This window comes from Cavia porcellus, unplaced genomic scaffold (assembly GCF_034190915.1).
Source record: "Cavia porcellus strain 051 isolate PalLab524CR breed Dunkin Hartley unplaced genomic scaffold, mCavPor4.1 scaffold_23, whole genome shotgun sequence".
Lineage (NCBI taxonomy): Eukaryota > Metazoa > Chordata > Mammalia > Rodentia > Caviidae > Cavia > Cavia porcellus.
In genome coordinates, this window is record NW_026947506.1 from 55767666 (window position 1) to 55792284 (window position 24619).

The 24619-nt window shown below is 41.1% G+C and overlaps 1 protein-coding gene across 6 annotated transcripts in view; it reads left to right on the plus strand.

The window, feature by feature from the left end:
- Positions 1 to 24619, plus strand: part of LOC100721498 (S-adenosyl-L-methionine-dependent tRNA 4-demethylwyosine synthase TYW1) — a 174872-nt gene that overhangs the window by 40137 nt on the left and 110116 nt on the right. For 5 of the 6 annotated variants that reach the window (XM_013148267.3, XM_063234465.1, XM_003465802.5 and 2 more), the window contains one exon: positions 16361 to 16479. In XM_013148267.3, coding sequence (XP_013003721.1) covers positions 16361 to 16479 — 119 coding nt within the window. Of the gene's footprint in view, positions 1 to 14620; positions 14642 to 16360; positions 16480 to 24619 lie in introns of those variants that run through there. The other variant, XM_063234468.1, reaches the window with a different exon arrangement.

Below are 24619 nucleotides of genomic sequence, written 5' to 3' on the forward strand. Positions count from 1 at the left end.
AGCCATATTCCTGGCCCTGGAAGAGAACTTAATTTGATGAAGGCACTTAATGTAATTGAGAATCTGTTTCCCCATTCTGGTCACTGCTATGCCCTAATCTGCAAAATACTCATCTATTTTATTTATTTTATCATAAAGAGTATATCCTACTTATGGGGGATATGTGTGTGTATGCACAAATATATATATATATATATATATATATATACACAGATATATAGTATATGCCACTAATACTGTTAGATAATATGAAGTGTATATTTGATCTTTATTTTTGGTTCCTGACACAAGAGCTTCCAAAATACCTTGCTATTTCCTGAGCAGCTGAGATAAGAGAAGTCTTCAGTAACACACAGCCTACATGTGACCCCAGCTGAGTACAAGTGATTTAGTTCAATCCTGACATAATCCACGTGGCATTAGCATCAGACCCTACAGGGGAAGGGCCTATCCCCCAGCACTGCCCCCATTCTAGTCACGACACTCAAAGTCACCTTGTTGACACTTAGATTCCATGTCACTCCAGAAAGAATGTCCAGGATCAAGAAAACTACCAACAACAAATGCTGGAGAGGCTGTGTGGGAAAAGGAACTCTCCTGCACTGTTGGTCGGAGTGTAGACTGTGCAACCACTGTGGAGGTCAGTCCGGAGATTCCTCAAAAAGCTGGGATTGGAAATCCCATTTGTTCCAGCTATTCCACTTCTAGGCATATTCCCAGAAGAACTGAAAGTATCATACCCCAGTGATATATGTGCACCCATGTTTATAGCAGCACAATTTGTAATAGCCAGAACTTGGAAACAACCTAAGTGTCCATCAACTGAGGAATAGATAAAAAAGCTGTGGTATTTTTATACAATGGAGTACTATTCAGCTATAAAGAAGGATCACATTGAGATATTTATAAATAAATGGACACAACTTGAGCCCATATTCATAAGCGAAATAAATCAAACTCACATGTATAAATGCGTATAGTCTCCCTAGTGTAAGAAATGGTTAGAGTACATAAGATTTTATGGTAATCATGATTCCCCATTACATTGCTTTGAAGCCTTACAATGTTTTCTTTCATTAGTTGAAATGGTTTTATTCTGTTTTGTTTGATTTTATTATCTGTGATGGTATGAACACGCATTTTGAAGAAAATAAGACATTATGGTAGCCACTGCTGATTTAATACCATCTTGCTTTGAAGTCCTACCATGCTTTTGTTCTTCTGTTTCCATTGGTTCTATCATGTTGTGTCTTACTGTATTTTAATATGTGTGATAGTATAAAAATTTTTTTTATGGAAAGTGAGATAATATAGTAGCCATTGTTCATTTTTGTTTATTTGGTTCTGAATGCCCTGTAATACTTTCATTCTCTTGAATGGTTTTATACTATTTTGTTATGTTTGATACTATTGTAGGTGAAGGTATGCTCAGCTATTTCAAAGAAAGAGACATTATGGTAGCTATTGTTAATATCCAGTTGTCTTGTGGTGAAGTGCTGTGTTGCTTACATTGCTCTGTTCTGATCTGCTTTTTCTGTCCTCCTTTGTCTTAATCTCTTTAAAATAAAATTAAAAAATTAAAAAAAAAATCACCTCCTTGCCAGGAACCGGGTTGTGTGACAGGCTTGTCAGCACTTTGCTTGCGGTATATCTGGATGTGTTTGCTCTTGGTTTATCCTGTTTGTGTTTCCTCGAACCTCCTAAATCTGCAAGTTTGAGGCTTTGAGCAAATGTAAGAGACGTTTGGTCGTTATTTCTTTAAATCCTTTTTCTCTGCCTCTCCTCTCCTTCTGAGACTCCAGTAAGATCCGCCTTAGATCTTTTGCATTCTCCCACTGGTCCTCCAAGCCTCTGTTCTTTTATTTTTTTTTCCAGGAACTTTTCTGTGTTCTTCATGATAGTGCTTTTTGTTCCTTATTCTTCAGGTTCACTGACTCTCTTATCTTTCCCCTCCTACAGTAATAGCTGCTGTCAAGTTTTTGTCCTGTAGTTTCAACGTTTGGGTATGAATTTCAGGTACGGGATATATTAAATGTTTTTTTCCTTTGAGCGTTAGTTGCATTTTCCTAAATCTCTGTCCAGGACCTCCACAAGATTTAAATAGAAAGGTGTGGTGTTACCACCAGAGCCCGGTCAGCCTTTGGAGTGCTCTGAAATACACTTGCAGTCACACCTCTTTCCTGTGATGATGCATGGGCAGGGCCGGCGTCTGTAACTCATTCCGAAAGGCCAGGCTGGCCGCTGTGGCACTGGGAGCAGTGCGAGGGGTGCACGGGGTGAGTTACGTGGACAGCGGTAGGAGAGCAATCTATGCTGCTGGAAAGGTAATCAAACGGCGCTGACACCCGAGGCTCCCCTGGCGGACTGATTTATAAGCTTCCAGGCTCATGATTCAGATTGCTATGTATTATTTATATACCAATGTAAATAATTACATAATCTTTGAGAAAATAAGGAAAATAGTTATTCCCATCACATAGGGATTTTGGTGTACTTCCTTTTTTTTTTTTTAAATCTAAATTTGCTTTTGCATATTTGTGCATAACTTGAAATGAGTTCTGCATCTGTTTCCATCTAAAAATCATTTTCCTATTAAAATGTTTTAAAAGTATAATTCTTTTTTTTTTTTGAGATAGCATCTTGCTGTGTTGCAGAATGCAAGTGATCAGACCGACCAGTGGGGAAGCAGGAGGATTTATTGGGCTTTAGGTGCACCCCAGCTCAGCTTGACCTCCTTCATGAGGTCCAGAATGGCTGAGCACCACAATAAAGAGAAGGCTCTAGTTCTGTGCATTTGGCTGAGTGGGTTGCTGTTAGAAACTGGGGGGCTGGGGCAATGAGGGTACAGGAGCAAGACAAAGCAATTAATAACTTAGGCTCAAAAGAAGACAGAGCCTTGTGAATTGTGTGAGAACAAGGTGACACAAGCTGTGTTTATAGGACATGGTAGCCAATCTTACCTGTATCAGAACAGGAAGTCACAGCCACAGGGGAGGAGGGGGTAGTTAAGGAGGATTGCTCTTCAGTCCCGCTTCAGCTATGCAGTTCAGGCAGGGCTTCTGTGTAGCCCGGGGTGGCCTTGAACTCAAGGCAGTCCTCCTGCTTCAGCCTCCCAAATGCTGGAATTATGGGTGTGCACCACCACGCCTGGCAAAGTATAATTCTTAATGAGTAATTTTTGGTGAAATTGCCATCATTTAATTTAGCACTCATTTGGTGGTGATAAGATTTATTTCCATTTTCCCCACTGTTAATTAATTAATGTGTTTTGTTATTATGTGAATGAAATTTTGTTTGGATTTTGAATATTTGCTTAAAGTTCTATAGATGATGTTAGTTAATTCAAAGTGCTTACTAAAGGTTTTTTCTTATACCTTCCTGTGAAGCATTTGTTAAAACTGTTACAAGGTCTGAAAATACTTTCCCTAGCTTATATGAGGTATAATTGGAAAATAGTGTCTTAGTTACTTTCTTGTCAGTGAAACACAATTACCTGACACTGAAGGAAGGCAGCTAGCTTGCTCGCTCTTTCTTTCTTTCTTTCTTTCTTTCTTTCTTTCTTTCTTTCTTTCTTTCTTTCTTTTTTGAAACAGAGTCTCACTATGTAGTTCAGGCTGGCCTTAAAATCACAGTGATCCTCCTGTCTCAGCCTTCTGAATGCTTAGATTACAGGCATGTACCAACATGCCTGGCCTAGGAGGAGTTTCTTTTGGCTCAGTTTTTAGAAGTTTCAGTCTATTGTCATATGGCTCAAAGGCAGAAATGCGGCAGAGGGGCTGCTCAAGTCGGGGTGGCTGGAGGCAGGAAGAGCAGGGAGAAACCTGGGAGGAGACTCAGCCTTCTAGGTGTTCCCCCCCCCTCGCCCGCCCCCGCTCGCCTCTTCTAACCAGACCTCACCTCCCAGCAACGCAGCACCCGGCCCCGAAATCCACTTGGCCTCCACAACACACTGGTGTTCTGGGGAACGTTCCAGATCCATACCGTAGGGGGTAGTGATGTTCACAAAAGAAAATTTATGATGTTGAAAGACGCATCGTCATGAAGCCCTCAGGACACCCCCTCTCCCTTCCACACTTGCCCCGTTGTCCTTGCCACTTTAAAGCAGTTCTGGACGTCTCCTTTCCTGAGCTTTTATGAGGTGTGATCAGACATAGGGCAGACGCTGCCATCATGCTGCCATCCAGCGGAAAGGTAGGCTGGTCCTCGTCCACCATATTCACTGGGTCTGGTTCTTCCCTGAGGTCAAAATGACCATGAAAAATAAACATCCAGAATCAGTTCTGGATGCAGAGGCAGCCACGACAGGGCAGTTAGTCACGCAAGAGGACTCTAGAGCTGCTGCAGAAAGTGGAGAGGTCGATAGGGTGAGCGGACTGAAGTGAGGGGAGGGTTGAAGCAGGACTTGTGGCAGTGGGTCTGCTGTAACGCGCCTTTTAACAATTTAAACACATGGTGTATTTTTACTGGCTGCTGTGGGATATTGACCGCAGGAACCTGACTACAGAAGCAGCCTGTGCTTGGACCTGGAAGCCTGCTGGTGTGATCCTGCCCTCTCCTGCTGAGAGACACCAAGCTGTCCACTTGGGGGAAGCCTTTTTGTCCCCTTAGACAATACTAGCAACACCCCTGGGTGCCCAAGGTGAAGTACAGGCCACTGGCTCTGAAAACCAAGCTACACTAGGAGCACAGCACACAAAAGCAGGCTGGGACCTGCCTGCTGAGCTGAAGCAAAGTGGCCGTCTGCTGCAGTGAGAGAGTAATGGGGCCCGGCATCTCTGACCATGATAGACAAAAGGTCTGGGATGCAGCAGAAAAATCGCCTGTCATGCCAAGAACCGAGACAATCACAACTTGAATAAGAAAAGATAATCAACTGACACCAACCCCAGATGAATCAAGGGATGGAATCAGCTGACAAGGATTTTAAAGCAGCTGTCATAAAAATACTTCAGCAATCAGTTCCAAGTTGTCTTCGAACAAATGAAAAAGCAAAATATGTCAGCGAAGACAAAAGTTAAAGAACAAAGAGTGAAATACAAAATTGAAAAATTTAGAAACGGGAAAAAAACTGGCTGATGGGTTCAATAGTCAAGTAGACTTGACAGGACATACTTGGTGACCTTGGGAGATCAATAGGATGATGTGTGACCAAGGCAGATCAATAGATCTTACCCAATCTAAGCAGCAGACGAAAGGAGAGTAGTAATAATGTCAGGTGGGACCTTAGAGACTTGTGAATCATGACAGATAGCAGCATTTATGCCTTTAGGGTTACAGAGGGAAGCAAAAGAGTGTGGTACTGACGGAGTGTAACTGTGACTGTATAACGGGACACACGCTGAGACATGGCACGCTTAGGTGATCCTGTCCTTGTGCCAGGTCATTGTGTACTCACACAACCCAATGGTGTAGGTAAACGGGAGATGTGTGAGGCTGCTGCTAGTGTAACACAGATACTGCTGTATGGTAAACGTTTATTATTTTTAAAAGCAGAAGGGAGTATACTCAGTTATAAATTGAGTAAGAAACTGAACCTAAGTAGAAGTGCTGTTTCCACCCTTAACAGGATGAAAAAGAATATTGCAGAGGTTGGACATGGTGGTGCATGCTTGTAATCCCAGCACTCAGAAGGCTGAGGCAGGAGGATCACTGTGAGTTCAAGATCAGTTTGGACTACAAAGTGAGTTCAAGGCAATCTGAACTGTAAAGCAAAACCCCATCTCAGAAAAAAGTTAACAGTAAATATTTAAACCAGTGAAATATTATCATTCTCAACTATTGCACATAATTTCACGTGTTACTTTCTGTGGGGTTTGCCACACAGTAAGTTTGTTTATATCTGTGTCACCGCACACACGTGAGGAATGTGCTGTGATCTTATGATGACCATGACATTATTACGTGATAGGAATTTCTCAAATCTGCCACAGTCCTTTGTGACCGCTACTTTATACGTGGTCTTTGACCAGTACGTTATTTAAGCGGTGCGTGACTGTATTTGGCTGAGAATAACCCAAATTAGATGGAAGACTCCAGCTTACAGATTCAGCAATTCAAGTGAACTTCAAATGGGATCAAAGGAAAGAAGTATGAAGACACTGTATGCTTACTGATCTAAAGACTGAAGAATCAAAAAAGAAAAAGTGGACAGCCGGTGGAGAGGAACACTGTGGGGCCATAGGATACCAGCTCTGAAACCCGCCAGGTTTCTCAGGGGACACGGTGAAGCCAGAAGGAAGTGGCGCCTCATTTCCCAAGGGCAGACAGAACAAGAACTGTCCACCCCGGATTCCTCATCTGGCAAAATCATCTTTCAAGATTAAAGATGATATTAGGTGAAGCCAAATGAGAAGAGTTTGTTGTTGCTCACCTGCCTTTGTAGAGTTGCTAAGGAAATTTATTCAGACTGAATTAACTGAATATTACAGTAAATATTTAAACCAAACCAAACTGAATTAATTAGAATATTTGGAAAGAAGAATAATGATGGGAAAGGCAGAAATATGCATGGGTGCAATATAGGACCACTTTCGTGGGAGTTTTATAAATCACATTTGATAATTGAAATGAACATGTCTTCAAGTCAGTGATGTTAAAGAGGGAGGAGCTTAAAGGAACCTGAGGAGAAGTGGTCTCTCCACACTTCACCTAAAGTGGTGGAATATCAATGGCAGGAGACTGGTAAGTGTCGATGTCCGCTCCCGGCCGGCAGGAAGGACACACGACAAAGTCTGGTAGTGGACAACCTTTTCTTTTTATTTTTCTTCTCCGTACAGCCTGCCCTGGGATCGCTCCCAGCCGAAGCCTCCTCTGGTCCGCTCCCCGCGGCTCCTTCCGGGCTTCTACTTCCGGGCTTCTACCTGGCTTCTTCTTCCGCCCAGGGGGTGGCACCGGTATATATACGGGTACAGTGTCCAATCATGTTAAAGTAAGCAAGGCAAGCTGATTGGCTAACATCATCAGTTGCCAGGCAGACTATATTGTTGAGCGGGTTGTTTACGCGGTAAGCAGGAAACTAACATATTCGATGGGAGGGGTAATCTACCTCAGGCTTTGCTCTTTACTACAGGCCTCACGTCCGCCAAGTGAGGCGACCGGGCTCGGGGCTGCGGCTCCCAACAGGTAAGGATGTATATGTGTTGGAATACCTATAGCAGCTGCTCCAGATATGCAGACACACAGGGTAAGTCAAGATGGGATGTTTAAATAACTGTAATAAATAAAAGAGTAATAGGAATGAGGAGACATGAATCACCAGTGTCAGAAACAAAGCAAGCTTTTACAGTAGGTCCTGTAGTCACTGAAATAGGAAATGCTATAGGCAACTGTATGTTGATAGATTGGGCAACTTAGGTAAAACAGGTCCATTCCTAGAAAACCACAAATTATCAAAAATCAACAAAAATGAAATAATTTGAATAAGCTTAATAATCATTGAAGAAATGATTTTGTAATTAAAAGATTTCCCCCCACATCTCCAGGCTTAGATGGTTTCATTGGAGAGTATCACCAAACATATAATGAAGAGTTGATATATCTTAGTCACTGGCCTCATCCCAACACCAGAAGCTTAAGCAGGAGAGGTTTCTTTTGGCTAATGCTTTAGAAGTTCAGTCTTCTTGTGGCCAGCAGCCTGCAAGGAGGGGGCTGGTGTGGCGGAACATCTACTCACGTCATGGCAGCCAGGAAGCTGAGACTGAAGAACGGAACCCGGAACCCGAGGAAGACACACCCCACCAGGCCATCCCCCGTGACCCACTCATCCAGCCAGGCCTGACCTCCTAGTGTCATGTCCGGCTATAGTGGCCCCATGACTCAATCTCCCTTCAAAGTTCATGAGCTTCTGAGCACATGAGGCCTTGGAGTCACATCCAGATAGGAACCATAGCACAATATCAATTTGACTGTATCTTCCTAAGAATTAGGGGTGACGCTTTCCAACTCTTTTTTTTAAATCAGTACCGGGGATTGAACTCAAGGACTGCGTGCTTGCAAGCCAGCGCTTGTGCTGCTGAGCTAAATCCCCAGCCCCTCCAACTCATTTTGTAAGGCACATGTTAACATCATACCAAAGCCTGACAAAGACATTGCAGAAAAAGAGAACTCTAAAGCAGTATCTGTCATGAACTTAAATATAGAAATTCTCAACAAGGTGTTAATTAGCAAGTACAGTCCAGCCTGACATAATAGGGCTCCTAAGGTACTAGCCCAGTCGGGTTTTTCCCAGACAGGCAAGGAAGATTCAGCATTCAAAAGTCAAGAATTCACTGTCTGAATAAGCTATAGAAAAATCATATCTCATATCAGTTGATGCTGAACAAGCACATGCAGGATCTAGCACCTCATTGTCAAAAAACTCAGCATTAAAAATGCAGCACTGTCACCCCAGCTGGGTAACATTTGCAGAATTCTTGTAAACTAACAAATGTGCAGTTCTCCAGCTTTGTTTCTCCACCGACATGATTCTTGGTGGGCTTTACTATGCGACTTGTTGCTTAATAGACTTTTATTTTGAAGTTTCTGGGCTGTTTGTAAGGTTTGAATGATTTGTGGCTACCTTATGTATTTTATTTGAAACTTGGAAAAGAGAGAGAGAAAGAGAGAGTGTAGCCATAGCATCCATCAAAATTTTTCTTTTTTTCTTTTAGTACAGGTACTAAATGACATGGACAAGAGAAATACTTTTATGAGAACAAAAATTAAGCCTGTTGTTATCAGCTAACATAATACTATGCTGGTAGTGGATTGCATTATGATCCAGTGCACTGATGATTCCTGTATACAGTTGTCCCTGAGTGTGCGTGACCCAGGACTGCTCCTGAGATACTCATGACCCTTAGGGAAGGGGAATGTAGCGGGGGTGAAAACTGTCAAGCTGAGATATGTATCTGTACCAATTCTCCATTAACGTAAGTATGTATGACATGTTGTAAACATATTAATAAAAAGGTGTAATATTTACATAGGTTCTAAATATATGCTTCCAGTCATACTGTAAATCATCTCTAGATTACTTAAAATAGCTAATATAGGGTAAATGGTAGGTAAGTCAGTAGCTGTCTCTACTGTATTGCTCAGGAAGTAACAATGGAAAGTTGACCTCCTCCTGCCCTTAGTAATTTGTTCAGTTGGCTTCTTGCTTGTGAGACTCTATATGTAAAGGCTGCCTGCACGTGTCCTCTTTCATGCTCTTTCTCTAGTCTCGCTGTGAATTTAATGCTGTTTCAGTTACTTGACCTCAGAATCTCAGTTATCTTGCAGGACTTCCTGTTTCATCCCTCTAAGAGGAAGTGGCACGGATTGTATCTCTAGTTCCCTTCCCCTTTCTTCCGGTGATCTTGGAGTCAGGTGGTTATTACCCTCTCAGGACCTCTGTGTAGGGTTCATTTTGCTGAACTCAGGCTGATTTTATGCAGAGTGTCTGGGTGCATATATGTACAGATATATGTATATATAAAAGTTGACCTTCGGCTTTTCCGTCACACAAAGGAAAAAGGGAACTATGTGAGGTGCTAAATATGTTAATCAACTTGATTGTGGTATTCATTTCCCAGTGATACACGTAACATCACCATGATACCATTTTGAATATTTCCAATGTTTAATGATACCATAGTAAAACTGAAAAGGTTTTATGTCAAAAGTTAAAGTACATTTAGGAAGTTAGCTTTACACTGAGCAGATCCTTTTGACAAGTTTTTGTTAGAGTAGAAGAATTTATTGAGAGAAAGCAAGCTTTGGTCTAGGAGCAACCACAGGAGCCCAGGGTGTGAATTGCCCACCTACTTCGCTTCTCGGGTGTTTTACTGAGTAACACCATGAGGCAGGGGTTTCAGGGTGGGACAAAAGCAGCGGACTGATAGGATTATAGGAATAATGGAGAACTATGGCTAACCAATAGGATTTCAGCAAGGATAGTGGCTTGGGTCATACTGATTAAATGGGGTCAGATTGGAAAGCAGGTCACATAGCAGGCACTCCTGGGGTGGACAAGAACTTCTCTGTGAAGGGTGGGTTAAGAGGTAGGTGTTTGTCTCACATTGACATCTGTGTGGGTATCAGTCACTGCTGTGCACCCCTAGGGGAAAGTGTGTGGATTTACTTGTCCTCTTTTCTTGAAGCCTGGTCTTGAGTGAACGCACCTTCAGCCACAGTTGCTTCTGTGCTGACCTCTAAAGGCCCTACCCTATCTGCCTGCCTGCAATATTTCTAGGTAACTTAGCTATCTATAATATTCCCCCCTCTGAAGAAGTATCTCTAACTGTGTTAGGGGAGAATGGGTGTAATTTCCACCTGGCTGCTTCAAGCTGAGAAAGGTTGGGGTGTATCCAAGTTACAGGAGTCAAGCACATTTGTCATTGGCCCTACCTGTATGATCCCTTGGAGTTTGGCAGCCTCTAGGCAAAATAAACAAAATTTTGAAAAATTAGAACATGTATACAATCAAAGTATAAGGAGTGAAATGGAAACGTAGGTTGGGGAAAGAGCCATGGCCAAAACTGGTCTTAAAGACTGGACTAGCAGTGGTGACCCACTGGCTCTCAGATGCCTCTACTGATGGAATCTGGGATTTTGTTATAAGTCTCTCTCCAGTTTTACCCTGTAAGATGGGGAGTTTGGTGGCTTTGAAGGACAATTTTAGCTAAATAATTTAAAGATTTTTGTTGAGCTTTTATAGATAATACTGTAATTTTTCTTAATGAGCCATAATAGTGGTTGGCTATGAGAAAATGCCGGAAAGGATCAGTGATTGGTGCCTTTCTTATATCTTGTTTATTATTTTGACAGTGTTTCTATACATCTTTTGGTTATACTTTCCTGCTGGGTGTTTAAGACCAAGCTAAAGTGAGACCTGTGTTTGTTGGAGTCATTGAGGCTGAATATACTTGCAGGGCTATGGGGTGGCCTGAATGTGGCTGAATTGAGAATGCGATGCTTCAGGGAGCAACCACAGCTGAGGACATCCGAGACTTTCTCTTAGGCTAGTTTTCCTCAATTAGCTTCATCTGTTGCTCAGAGTGGTCCTTAAATCCCTCCCAAGAACTTGCTCAGGTTTCCTGCATTTTCCACTCAACTCCTTCCTTGTTCTGAATAAATACAGGCCGCCCAGGGACAGACAGTTGTTGGTGGGTTGGTTATCAGGGTTACACACTCTGCAGAGGATTTTGGTCCTCCTGGAGCCCTGAAGATCATGTTGCTTGTCTCATTCATTTGGCATTCGCCATGCGCTTGTTTAGGAGATTGGGGATCTAGGCACAGACCCCAACATATGTTAATTAAAATTAAGCCCCTGAATTCTATCAAGGTCAGTTAGATCTCTTCAGGCATTAATTTGTTGTCTTTTTAAGACAGGGTCTCACTATGCAGTTCAGGTTGGCCTTGAATGCACTATGTAGCCCAGGCTGGTTTTGAATTTGTAACGTGATCCTCTTGCCTCAGCCACCTGAGTGCTGGGACTACAGGCATGCACCACCACACCTGGATCATCTTCAGGCATGACTTTGAAACCATGTACAGAGCCACTCAGTTCCTCCATCAGCATCAACCATCAGGATGGGTCACCACCTTGCTTGACCATGTGGCTTTCTGGGAAAGCAGGGGAGCCTTTTCCCTCTTGGTGACCCTCCTTTGGCACATTGTACACTTGTTGATTCTTGTCCTCATTGACCTTTGAGGGGTGGGTTCTCTTAGCCCAATTAAATTTCTAGTTCCAGTCCCTAAATTTTAGTTATTGAACACCCAGAAGAGAAGATCAGTGCATATTCATTATAGTGGGAGCAGTGAGTTTAACTATTATAATTTTATCTGGTTATTAAGCACTTCAAAATGTAAAGTATAGCTAGAGGACTGTTACTTCTTACCAACAATGGTTGTTTTAGTAGCTGAATCGCTGCAGAATGTTAACAGACAACAGTTACATAATTTTACAGAGAAAAATTGAGATCAAAAGCCATACATAGTATTTCAGCATGGTAATTATGACATTATTTTTGCAACATAATGTTCACTTTAGGATAGAATAGCATTTTTAGTCAAGCATCTCCATCTGATAACAAGTTATTAAATGACTGTCTTGTCTACTTTTTTCTTGTTGCTAGGACAAAATACTCAACACCCAAAATGAAGGGGAATGAAAGATTTATTGAGCTCACTCTTGTGGAAGTTTTAGTTCCTAATCAGCTGGCTCCAAGGCAGGGTGGCATGGCACTGGGACAAGGCTTTAAGGCAGCAGCCAGAGCAAAAGGAGAGAAAACAAGCCTCTTCTCCCTTGTAGTACATGCAGGCCACCTCCCACCCACCCAGGGCAGACGCAGGGGCTCCCACAATCTTGCCTGCCTTTGCACACGATGAGTATATTTGCAAAGTAAGAACCCCGGCTCCCTGCTGAGTCTCTTAGTTAAACTTCTAAACTGCTCAAGTTGACATAGTTATGTCACAATGACACAAAGAAACTTACATCTAATTTGTTACCTTTTAATAGGATGTCATCTAAGGAGAATATACTGGCCTATAAATGTATCTTAGAAGTTTGTCATGTCTAGACATTGTTGGGGCCGTTTGGTATAGACACACACACACATCATACACTCATCACATGTTTTAAAAAGCTATCATTTGGTGATCTCACGCTGGCTTGACAAGTAGCAGTAGCACAAGAGAAAAGCAGATCTGACTCTAAAAATGTTGCTATTAAAAGTAATCTTGGTTTGTAGAAAACCTGTACACCCAGAAGGCATCACATTTAGTACTTCTTAAAGTTAGCAATAATGAGTATCAGAGCTGTCTGACCCCTTTTGCCCCTTAGTTTTATACCAACAGCATCTTTTAATGAAACGTTATTGTTTTTCCCACAGAAATTTAACCTTTTGACAATGGTCAGTGTAAGCATATCATAGTAATACGTTTAGCAACATTCACTAGGGTGTATCTCCCATAACTCAATGGAAACTATTGGGGTCCCATTGGTGAAAAAATATTTTGAGGGAACTGCTTCTTGATTTGCCAAGCGGAAGTCTGTCCTTTAGTTTCCCTAAGCCTAAGGGTCCCCGTTGAATTCTTTTTTTTTCCTTTTTATTTGTACCAGGGATCGAACTCAGGACTGCCTGCTTGCAAGGCAGGCACTTATGCCGCTGAGCTAAATCCCCAGCCCCTCCCGTTGAATTCTTAATGAAATTTTGGAGAACTTTCAGAACTAGATCATAAAAGCACATTATTCTTAACCCATGAGAGATTGTACATAGACAACGGTGTGCATGGTATTTATAAAGCCAGTCTTGACATCATTTTGATCAGCTGGCCACTGCAGGGAAAGAATGTGCTTACCTCTTAATGACACCTATAAGCCAATTTAAATTGTAGACAGATATTTTAGAATCCAAAAAGACAAAAAGAAGAAAACAATTGTTGAGCTGAAATAAAAACAGAACAGACAGACAGCTTACATGAGACAGCTGTTAATAGACCAGAAAGCACTAGGGTATATTTGGTCAAGTTGAGTTATAATAACTTTTGTAGTTTTTAAGTTTGTAACTATAAATAGACTAGTCAGACCTTTTTGTAGGTCAATTAACAAAGATCTCTTATAAGAAAACTCAGACCTAGCTGGGCGTGGTGGCTCACGCCTGTAATCCCAGCACTTGGGAGGCTGAGACAAGAGGATCATTGTGACCAACGTAGGCTACAAAGTGAGCTCAAGACCAGCCTGAACTGTGTAGAGAGACCCTGCCTCAAAAAAAAAAGAAAAAGTCAGACCTGTGAAAACAAAGACAGTTTATAAGGTGAGCCCCAGACCGATTGCCTCTCAGACTGGAATACCTGTGTGCACAGGCTCTACTCATTGCTTTGATGGTCATGGTTGTTGGATAGTAACAGCTGATGACCCAAAACTGCTGTTTTGATAGCCTCATATAACAGTTCCCTCTAACGGGATAGGTCATTAAAGGCAATTTAACTTTTCCATGCAGGCTGGGCTTGGGTGTGGAAAGACACTAACTGGAGCTAAGTATGAATTTAAACCTGTAGGGAAGAAGGCCTGCCAGGCTTCAAGCTGCCCTGCCGCAGTAACTCATTTGCCTGTGACCCTTGGACCATACTTAGCTATGGGCCTTCTTTTTTAAAGCCTCAGTTAACATGTCTCTGGGAACAGTGACCGGCCTGGCAAGATGTTCTAGAGAGAAATCGTGACAAGAGACCAGTCCTCTAGGGGCTGCGGCCGGGGCCATACCTATTTTTTAATACCTTTTTTTTGGTTTAAAGCTGTTATTAAACTCACAAAGCTCCCTAGGAATGTTTTGTTCTATCAGTAAACAGTCTGTTCTAGAAATCAGTCAGTCTGTCCTGTACTATACAAACCAGTCAGCAGACTGGGCATGGTGGCAGTGTCTGTAACCCCAGTGCTCAGGAGGCTGAGTGGTGAGGCAGGAGGATCGCTGCGGGTCTGAAGCCAACCTGGGCTACATCGTGAGTTCAAGATCAGCCCGAACCACATAATGAGACCCTGTCTCAAACCAAGCCAGACCACACCAAACCAAGCAAGCAAGCAAGCAAGCAAGTAACCAACCAACCCATGAAAACAGAGTGGTCAGCATCCGAGATTTAATCTCCAGTTTTGCCTAAGGACCAACAGGCAGATAAAACTTGTGTAAGTTTTGGACTAAAACTTATACGTATATTCTTTGAGATTGTCAGGATTAAATCTAGACCAGTTCTTGAATCAGCTTCACTCTGAAAGGGTCCTAGGGAGGGGATTTCACCATTCCGGAATCATGTTCCTGGAATTCAGCAGCAATGGAGGAGAGAATTTGCCCTGGATCTGTTGTGAACTGTGTTATTTCTCAGGGGCAGGGCAGTGGGGAAGGGACAGACAAGTGGCACTATGAATGGCACAAGAACTAAATCCCAACCATCTCAGGTGCAGAAAGACAAGATCAAGAACTTTCCCAGGTTCAGCACAACAGGCCCCCAGAGATGGAAGTCATAACCCGTCCCAACTGTACTGCCAAACAGGAAAGGAAACCAGTAATCAAAGGGCGTGGGTGGCTATATTTTAACCATTTGAAAGAGGCTGAGAGATAAAATAAAAGTGTTCCAATTATATTCTTTAGGGTTTACTTTCTAATAAGTGATTCTGAATCAAGAGTTCTAAAATCCCAGCCAGCAAAAGAGGTCTATCACCTCCAGGCATAGACAGGCAGGTGCAGTCCGGAAGAAATTGCAGCCTGAGGACAAAGAGGTCTTTGAGACATCTTGAGTTCTCTGTCCAGTCACCCGGAAACTGTCCTTTACAACAGTGCTGGCGAGGCTTTATTTAAACCTACTCTAAAAATTTGTATGCGTGGGTATCTATAAATCTACTCACGAGACTCACAGATTAAAGTCTGTACCCATTGTTTCTCATTAGAAGTCTGTGAATTAAGCATAACACTTCAGCTCCTCAGTCCGGTTTACAGGTCTGAGTAAGTGCCCTGGAGACCTCAGTGTGCTTAGCAGGGTCATCTGAAAACTCCTAGATCTTGCGTTTTAGGTCACTGAGAGGAAAGGGGCACATAAACATGGGTAATTCTAGGCTCCCCTTTACATCCTGTAGGGAATACTGTCCTTGAGGAGCCTGAACAAAGTCAGCTTAGGATGGCTTTACTTGTAGCTGGCCTGGAAGCTCACCCTCGGGGCCCTCAGCGAGTAGGGGAAGCCTCAGATTCAGTAATAGTGGGCAAGTCTTTGATTAATGTTTGACAGTGTTTTTAAAAGATCAATATTATTTTGATCCCAACTCTGATTTGATCTGGGATATTTCTTCAGATTACCTTCTTCTTATACTTACGTACACATGATTTGTATCACTCAGGGCACATGGCTTTATTATTCTTATTAGGTAGTGTTGGGATTACCCTGTGTCTTATGCTTGTATGTGCTACGTGTCCCCTCACTGGTCTCAGACACGCTGAAAGTCTGCCCACTGAGTCAACAGGGATTCTGCTGCAACATGCCTTCCCTTCCCTCCACCCGGATTCAGAGCGGGGTTCCTTCTGCATATGAGCATGGGCTCCAGTTCTTGAGAGCTTGTTGTCTATTCCTGACATTATGTATCATCGTACTAATACTATGTGAGGAGTTTTGATGGATTTTGACTTGGAGGTGTCAAAAATCCTTCCTTAACAGAGCTTTTGGAATTCATGAATTATAAATTTTTTTGGTTTTAGGAAACCCAAAGCACTGTCAAAACTCGGTAATGGTAGAATATTAAGTTTCTGCATCTTGTAGATATCAGTAGGGCTGTTTATGGCTATCTTCTTAAAAGTCTTGGTGTTCTGTTTCTTCGATGATTTTGTTTAGACTGTGATTTCTCTTTTGTTTGTCATAGTCCATGCTTCGAGGGAGAGGAGGTTGCTATAAACATACATTCTACGGCATCGAAAGCCATCGCTGCATGGAAACCACTCCGAGTTTGGCCTGTGCAAATAAATGCGTCTTCTGCTGGCGGTGAGTAGAACGTATGATAGTGTAAAGAGGGACACGTGGTGACCAGTGGACGCTCAGGCTTACTGAGAAGTTCTGTGCTTTCTTTCTCAGCCCAAGCTCCTTTTCCATTCGTAACAGTATGTGTTTGTGCTTTTTTTTCTTGACCAATTGCACAAAGAGATGGTCAGGATTTTTAGTGTTTTTGTAGTACTAATTTTTAGCCTATGGTTTTTACTTACTATCTATCTATCTGTATCTGTTTTCTAGTTCACTAATATACTACTATTTTAAAAAAACCTTTTTTTTGTAATTTATGTTGGATTGTTAAGGTCATTAGTTTTCAGAATTATTGAACTCTGAAATTTAATTGTCAAGTTTCTCTCTAGGTAATTCTTTACCCATGTTTCATAGATTTGATAATATGCTAATTACTCAGTTTTAATTACTTATTAATTTTCATGTGATTTCTGTATAATTCCTGGGTCAAACATGAATTATTTTAAATGTTATATAACTTGGATTTTAGGGAGTTATATTTTTGCTATTGATTTTTAACCAGATTGTTTTATTATAGAATATGAGATTTTTAATATATTTTAAAAATTTATTGAGAAGTACTATATGCCTAATATATTATCAGTTTTTAAAATTCTATCACAGAGTTCGATCCCTGGTACCGATAAAAAAAAAAAGAAAAAGACAAAAAAAAAAAACAGTGCAAAATTCTATCATAGGTACATGAAAAGAATGTACATTTTAAAAAGTTGTTTGGTACTAAAACAACAAAACTTACTGTATTATAATGTGTTTCTTATAAACAAGTATTTGAATCAGTTTTGATACTGATTACTTACATTATTTAGAGTTACTCTTTACCTATAAAAATGCCCTTTTGCTCAAAATCAGTGTTGTCTGGCACTAATGTAAATACACTAGCATTCTTTTAGTTATTAATACTTGGCAGGTCTTTATTTTTCCTACCTATATTTATCCCCACCCTTGTATCATAGGTGTGTTTCTTATAAACAAGTATTTGGATCGGTTTTTTAATGTATATATATATTTTTGGTCTTTTTCGTTTTTATCGGTACCAGGGATCGAACTCACGACTGCCTGCTTGCAAGGCAGGTGCTTATGCCGCTGAGCTAAATCCCCAGCCCCCTGGATCGGTTTTTTAAAAAACAACTTTATTGTGGCTTAATTTGCATATAATGAAATGCTCCTATGTAAAGCACAGTCCAGAGAGTTTTGGTAGAAGTGTGCTCCTGGTGACAGGGTTTAGCTCAGCAGCACAAGTGCCTGTCTGGCAAGTGTGAGATTGGATCCCTGGTACCAAAAACAAAAACAGAAACAAGTGTGCCCCTGTGTAACTATGACACAGTTGCGGTACAGAGTGTTTCCTCACTCCTGGAAGTCGCCTTGTACTCACTGCTTGTCATTTCCCTCACCAGCACCAGACTGATTTATTTTCTGGTAATCTGTGTTGTTTTTCTTTTTCTTGGCTTGCATGGAACACGGATCGTATGTAGTTCTTTGGTTTGGTGAAAGGGTTTTGAGATGCATCGCTGTTGCTCTGGTGTCTAGTTCCCTTTCATTGCTGAAGGGTGCTGTGTCCTATGGTTTTGCTACAGTGTGTTTTCTACTCCTGTCTAGGGGAGCACTGATGTTGTTTCAGCTTCTGGCTGATTGTCAATTAAGCTGCTGGGAATACTGGTCTATAAAACTTCTGTAAATAAATGGTCTCATTCTTCTTAGACACATGTCTGTGTGTGGAACTGCTGAATTTTTAAAATTCATTTGGACAATATGTTTTAGTCTGTCATATTCTATAATGGTTTTTGATAAATATTGACAAATTATCAGTAAATATTTATTTTTGTTCTATTTTGTTCTTTCTTTTTCTTCTCCTTTTGCTAAGGTATCAGTCTGGATATTGGGGGCTTTTCAGGTTGTGTTGTTGGAAATACAAAGTCTGACTGTTTTTCAGCTGTTACAACTGGTCACTTGTGGAACCTAATCTTTTACATAAGTTGCGAGTGTTCACATGAAGGGATTGCTGTGTTTCTCTCCCCCTTTCTCCTCCCATTTCTTTCTTTTGCTCCCTGCTTGGCTGATTCTCTAGCTACTCTGCCCACTCTCTGTTCTCTGCAGGCTGACTCGCATCTGCACTGCAGCTCACGTGACTGTGACCACTGATGACCTCCTTATGAGGAAATCTACTAGAAGTGACTAATTATTACCTAGTTGAACTGTAGTGAGAGTGCTAGGTAAGAAGGACTGCCTTGACGAGTGGATTCAGATGCACCAATTTCTTTGTGCTGTTCCCTCCTCGTCCCTGGACAGTTGTTCTCAATTTTCCCAGTAATTCTTCAGTTAATTCAGTAAGAAACCTTTTTTAAAAATTTATAATTATTAACATATTAATGGGGGCTGGGGATTTAGCTCAGCAGCATAAGCTCCTGCCTTGCAAGCAGGCAGTTGTGAGTTCGATCCCCGGTACCAATAAAAAAGAAAAAAAAACATATTAATGATACAGACTAAAGAGATTCACTGTGTTATTCCACACATACCTGCATCATGTCCCTTCTGTTCTTGTTCCTTCTACTGCCTCTTCTAAAAGCTTCCTTACACACACTACCCAGTATACCTCTCTGATTTTGTCTTTCGCTCTTCTACGTATGATGTAGGAGGAGTAAACTGCCTACCTGGCTTCACTGACTTCTTATAATTTGATGCTTTAAGCCATTTCATCCCTTGAATCCAGTCTCCTTGCTGAATTTTTTTTCTCCATTTGCAGTTGTTGATTGCACCTGTTTTCTTGGGCGATCCATAGCTACTTCAAGGCTTAACTTGCTCACAGTGAAATTTCTTAGCATGTATTTTAACCTATTCTAACTATTTTGGATACTGTTGCCATTAGCTGTCTAGTAGCTCGGGCTGGCGTTGCTTCTCCTATTTCCTAACTCACTGAAGTCACTTGCTTGTCTAAGTCTGTTGATTGTGTTTCAGGTGCTCACTATTTCTCTGTTTAAGAGTTAAGGTGATATGATTTATTACAGTGTGAGCCATCCCTTACTTTTTCTTTATATTGGCTTGTGCCTTCTAATTGTTCTTTTGTTTGAAATGTCACTTTAAAAAGTATTACATAATTTTGATTTTAGGTTTACAAATAAATTTTGCCGAGTTACCTACCGTTAACAAATATGGAACCAGCCGGGCGTGGTGGCTCATGCCTGTAATCCCAGCACTCGGGAGGCTGACTGGGAGGATCGTTGTAAGTTCGAGACCAGCCTTGGCTACAAAGTGAGCTCAAGGCCAGCCTGAACTGCACAGAGAGACCCTGTCTCAAAAAGACAACAACAAAAAAACAAATACGGAATCAGTGAAACGAGGATCCCTAATACTTTGAGTTGGCATCACCTTAGGTGCAGTAGAAATAAAAAATTTGCTCCTGCATAGCTCTGTCTCTTTTTCTTTATGGTGTAATGGTAATTCACAAATTAGCACTCTAGACATTATAATTTGCGGTCTTATACTATATCTTTGTTTTTACAGGAAAGAAACAGGAGTTTTATAAAAATAAAAATGCAGTGTAGTTACCTTTATGTTGCTCTTTATTTCTTGGTGTGGCTTGAGTCTTCTACTGTCCTTTCCTTTCTGCTTGGATTCCTTTTAGCATTTTTTATGGAGCAAAACCACTAGCAGTGGACCTCTGGGGCTTTTTATTTTTCAGTGTCTTAATACTGTCTTCATCTCTGAAGAATGCTTTTACTTGGTTTAAAATTCTTGACTGATTTTTTTTCCTGTGAGTGTTTTAACTGTGTGATGCCATTGCGTGCTGGCCTTTTCTAAGAAGGTGATTGTTTTCTTTCCTTTTTTTGGTACTGAGAATCAAACTCAGGATCTTGCGCGCGTCAGGCAGGCACTGTGCCGCTGAGCTGGCTTGGCTGTTTTCGTGCTACGGTTTCTTGTGTGTGATGATGTCTTCCCTGGGCTTGCTTCATGGCCTTTGTTGTTTGATTATAACATGCTTCAGTGTGAGTCCTTTGAGTGTATTCCGCTTGGAGTTTGTTTTGTGTTTTGTCTTTTATTTAGTTTGCGATGTTTTCAGTAGCATTTTTTTTGCATACTCTTCCTACCCGCTCTGCTCTGCCTCCTCTGGCACGTCAGTGTGCATATGTTGGCACACTTGATGGTGTTCTGTGTCTCTCTGATCGTGTGCTAAAACTCTGTTAAATTTTCTGCACCATTTTCCTCCTTAGACAAGGTAATTTCAAACTGACCTCTCTTTAATTTCACAGCTTGTTTTTCTTCTGAGTCAAACCTACTTTTGAAACCCTCTCATGAACTTTTCATTTCAGATACTGTCTTCCTATCCTCAGAGTTGTTTCCTTTTATCATTTGTAGCTCTTTATTGACGTTCTGTGTTTGCTGAGACCTTGATTTCCTCCGTTCCCTCAGCTCTTTCTTTGCCCATGGTTTCCATTAGCTTGTCATGCTCTATGCTTATCACCCTCGTAACCATGTACCTGGAGCACTGACCACATTGTTCTAAATTAGTTATAAGTTAACTGAGATATTGCCATACTGTTCTGTATGCGTCACACCTTAGTAACCTGTTTGCTGTGTCAACTTTTGTTCCCTTTGTAAGAGACAAATGATGCTGTGTTCCCTTTATGAGAGACAAATGTTCCTGGAATTGGCAGACCAAGGGCTATGAACTGGCTAACCACCCACTGTGAAGTGCCTCTGACCTCAAGCAAAGGGGAACAAAGGCCCACCTTGTTTCTGTTTCTCATCGCTATGAACTTAATGATCAATGTACTTAATGATCAATGAGCTAATCATAAATGAACTATAAAAATCACTCAAACTTCTAACTCAGTTGCACAGCTTTGCAAATTCCATCTGCACTGTGTCACTGGGCCAGCTAAAATAAAAGCGCTTCTTTTTAAAACGATGTTGTTTTGCCCTATTTTTCATCTCGGGGGGACCTTTTTTTTTGGTAGGGGTTTACAACAAGCTGTCTCAGCACGTTTTGGATAGTTGATTAGATGTCTTTCTAGTAGGTCTGATTGTGCTTCCTTAGACAGGGTTTTTTTTTTTTTTTGTACTGGGGGTTGAACTCAGGACCTCGTGCTTGCCCAGCAGGTGCTTGTGCCCCCGGCCCTTGGGAGGGTTTTAATTAAGGTCTCCTGTAATGAGCCATAGTTTTCTCATTTTGTTTTCTTTGTAGTGTTTTCTTTTTAATTTTAAATTTTTTTTTTTTTTTTTTTTGAGGCAGGGCTTCTCTAAATAGTATAGGCTGGCTTTAAACTCACTTATGTAACCCAAACTGGCCTCGAACTCAAGGCAGCCCTTGACTGAGTCTCTTGACTCAACCTCCCAAATGCTGGGATTCCAAGCATGCACCACCATGCCCAGCTGTAATGTTTTATTGAAATAAAAATGTCTTGACTATCATGTTAAGTCTGGAAATCATTTTTGCCATTCCTCACGTTTTTTTGTGGGGGGAGTTTTTTTTATTTAGGGAGTTTTTAAAGTTATATTTGTAAAGTAGTCAATATGGTAAGCTTAGTAGTTAGGACAGAGATTTTTCTTGAGCTTATGGAGCCAAAAGGAAAAAAGAAAGAAAAGAACTTCTGTCAGTTATTGCAGCGTTTATTGGGAAAGCCTAGGCATTTACAGCTCTGCCTTAGCCTTCAGGTGTTGATCTGTGTTCTGAGCTGTGGGAAGCCCTGAAGTTTCCAGCTGTATGTGAGCACTTTTCATTGTCTCCTCTCACCTCAGCAGTAACCCGACAGGTCCAACATGCCCATCTGCCTACCACAAGCACACTCCCCCACCCCAACTTTGAAAAAACTTCTTGTTATGGAGTTTTTCAAACATAGGCAGAAAGAAAGAACAGTATAATGAACTTCTGTGCACCTGTGTTATACAATCACATTCCATTTACTTAATCCTTACTATTTAGTACAAACGCTAGTGATCACATTGTGTAACCATACATACTTCAATTGACAAGTGCTATAGAATGTAGGAAATGAGACCTCCTATTAAAGAACTTAGCCACCATGTGACCGTCTCAAAGTTCTGCTTGCATTTCCTTCTAGGGTATCCAAGGATGTGGTAGAAAAGTAAAAAGTATTTCATTGAGCATCCTGCTAACCCAGTGGTTCTCAGTGGAGGGCCAGTTGCTATTTTTCGTCCGCAGAGACAGTAGGCAGTGCCGGGAGGTATTTTTGATAGTTGAGTTAGCATGCAGTGGGTGTGGCCAAGAACATCCCTGATATCCCACAGCTCACAGTTACTTCTTCCCAGCAAAGAGTTGTCTGCTCCAAACTGTTGTCAGCTGGGTGTGGCAGCACACATCTGTGACTCTTGGGAGGCTGAGGCAGGAGGATCCCTGTGAGTTTAAGGCCAACCATGGTCTGCATAATGAAACCCTGTCTGAAAAAACACTGCCGTGCACCATGCTGATCATACTGAAGTCGAGATGTCCTGGGTACAATGATCCACAGGTACTGGTTCAGTGAAGCCAAACTCCAGAACATGGCAGCATCGAAGTCAAGTGGAAGGAATTACTTTTTAAGGACAGTGTGTGTACTGACAAAACTTGAAATGTCATTCGATGAGAACTTGTAAAACAAAGCTTTATGACTGTGGATCATGTTATACTTGGGTTTGGGAGAAGTGCCCAATCAAGTGCTTCTGTGCTTGTTCTCACTGCTTCACATTTAACGGAAAGTGTAATTTCTAACTTCTTACGATTGTCGACATGGTTAATTGACATTATAGGTGAAGATCCAAAAGAACTCATTGGCTAATAAGCCTTCTTACCTCTTTTACCTGTCTATAGCCAGTAATTTAGTCCTTTAGTTTCTTGAGCAATAAATTTATGCAGAGTATTAAAGAGAGGGAAATAATGTACTTAACAAATTGATTAATGAGATTCTAGAAAGGTTTAAGTCAAGATACTTTATTTGCCACTGCTTCTGGTAAAGATGTCCTGATGTACTAACTTTAAAATTAGAATTCACCATCTGCTTTAATTAAGACTAATATAACAAGACTGTCAGAAAAGCCCAATGAAAATTGATTTGAACGTGTACCTAAATGTTTCATTTTATTTTCCCTTTAGCAGTCTCTTAAAATAGCCTCTCAGCCTCAGTTTCCTAACTGTAAAATAAAACACCAGTACTGTCCTTACAGGGTTGCTATAAGGCTTAATTGCCTGAGGGAGATTGTGTGTGTGACAGTGCCCTTAAACTATAATATGATCTATGTACAAGTGTTTCAATATGAAATTTTTATTTCATTCCAATAATATGTGAAGTAGACATGGGTGGATAAAACATTATTCCGAGGAGTTGGGTGTTATATATATTCATATATTCCCAGTTTTGTGAGTCTTATATCCATTTAAATGAAAATTTTATTCTTTGAAATTTCAAATTAAGTGCTATATCTCTCTTGAACAGATAGCCAATTTTTTAAAAAAAAAATAGGCAAAAGATCTGAATTGATAGTTTTCTAAAGAAGATACAGATGGCCAATAAACACATGAAAAAATACTCATAATTTCTAAAAAATAGAAATAGCCCAAATGCCCTGCCCATGAAGTGATGAGTATCTGTTAACTGTTGAATGGATAAAGAAAATGTGATAGATCCGAACAAAGAACCGTTACTGGGAACAAAGAGAAAGTAAGTGCTGGGGTATGTGCTGCTGTGTGCTGACACTGAGAACACTGTGCTGAGTGGAATCAGGCAGTCACAGTGAGGACCACAAACTGATGCCTGCATTTCCGCCAAGTGCCCAGTGTAGACACTGAGAGAGGGAAGACAGATCAGTGGTTGGCTGGGTGGAAGAGGGTTTGGAGATTAAATGGTGATAGCTGAGGGGATGAGTTTCTTTTTGGGGTGGTGGAATGTTTAAAATCAAGATTGGGGATAGCTCCGAAACAAAGCAGTGAAAGTGGTACAGAACTTCAAAACAGGGCAATAGGTGATCAACAGTGGCTACCTCAGTACATCTTGTTACCTTTACAACGATTGTCCATTCCCTCAGACATAGTAAAATTGGATAAAACAAAGCATAATAAAAGCAATCAAAACAGCATTGAATAAAACAAAACAATACATCGGAGTAAAACAAAATA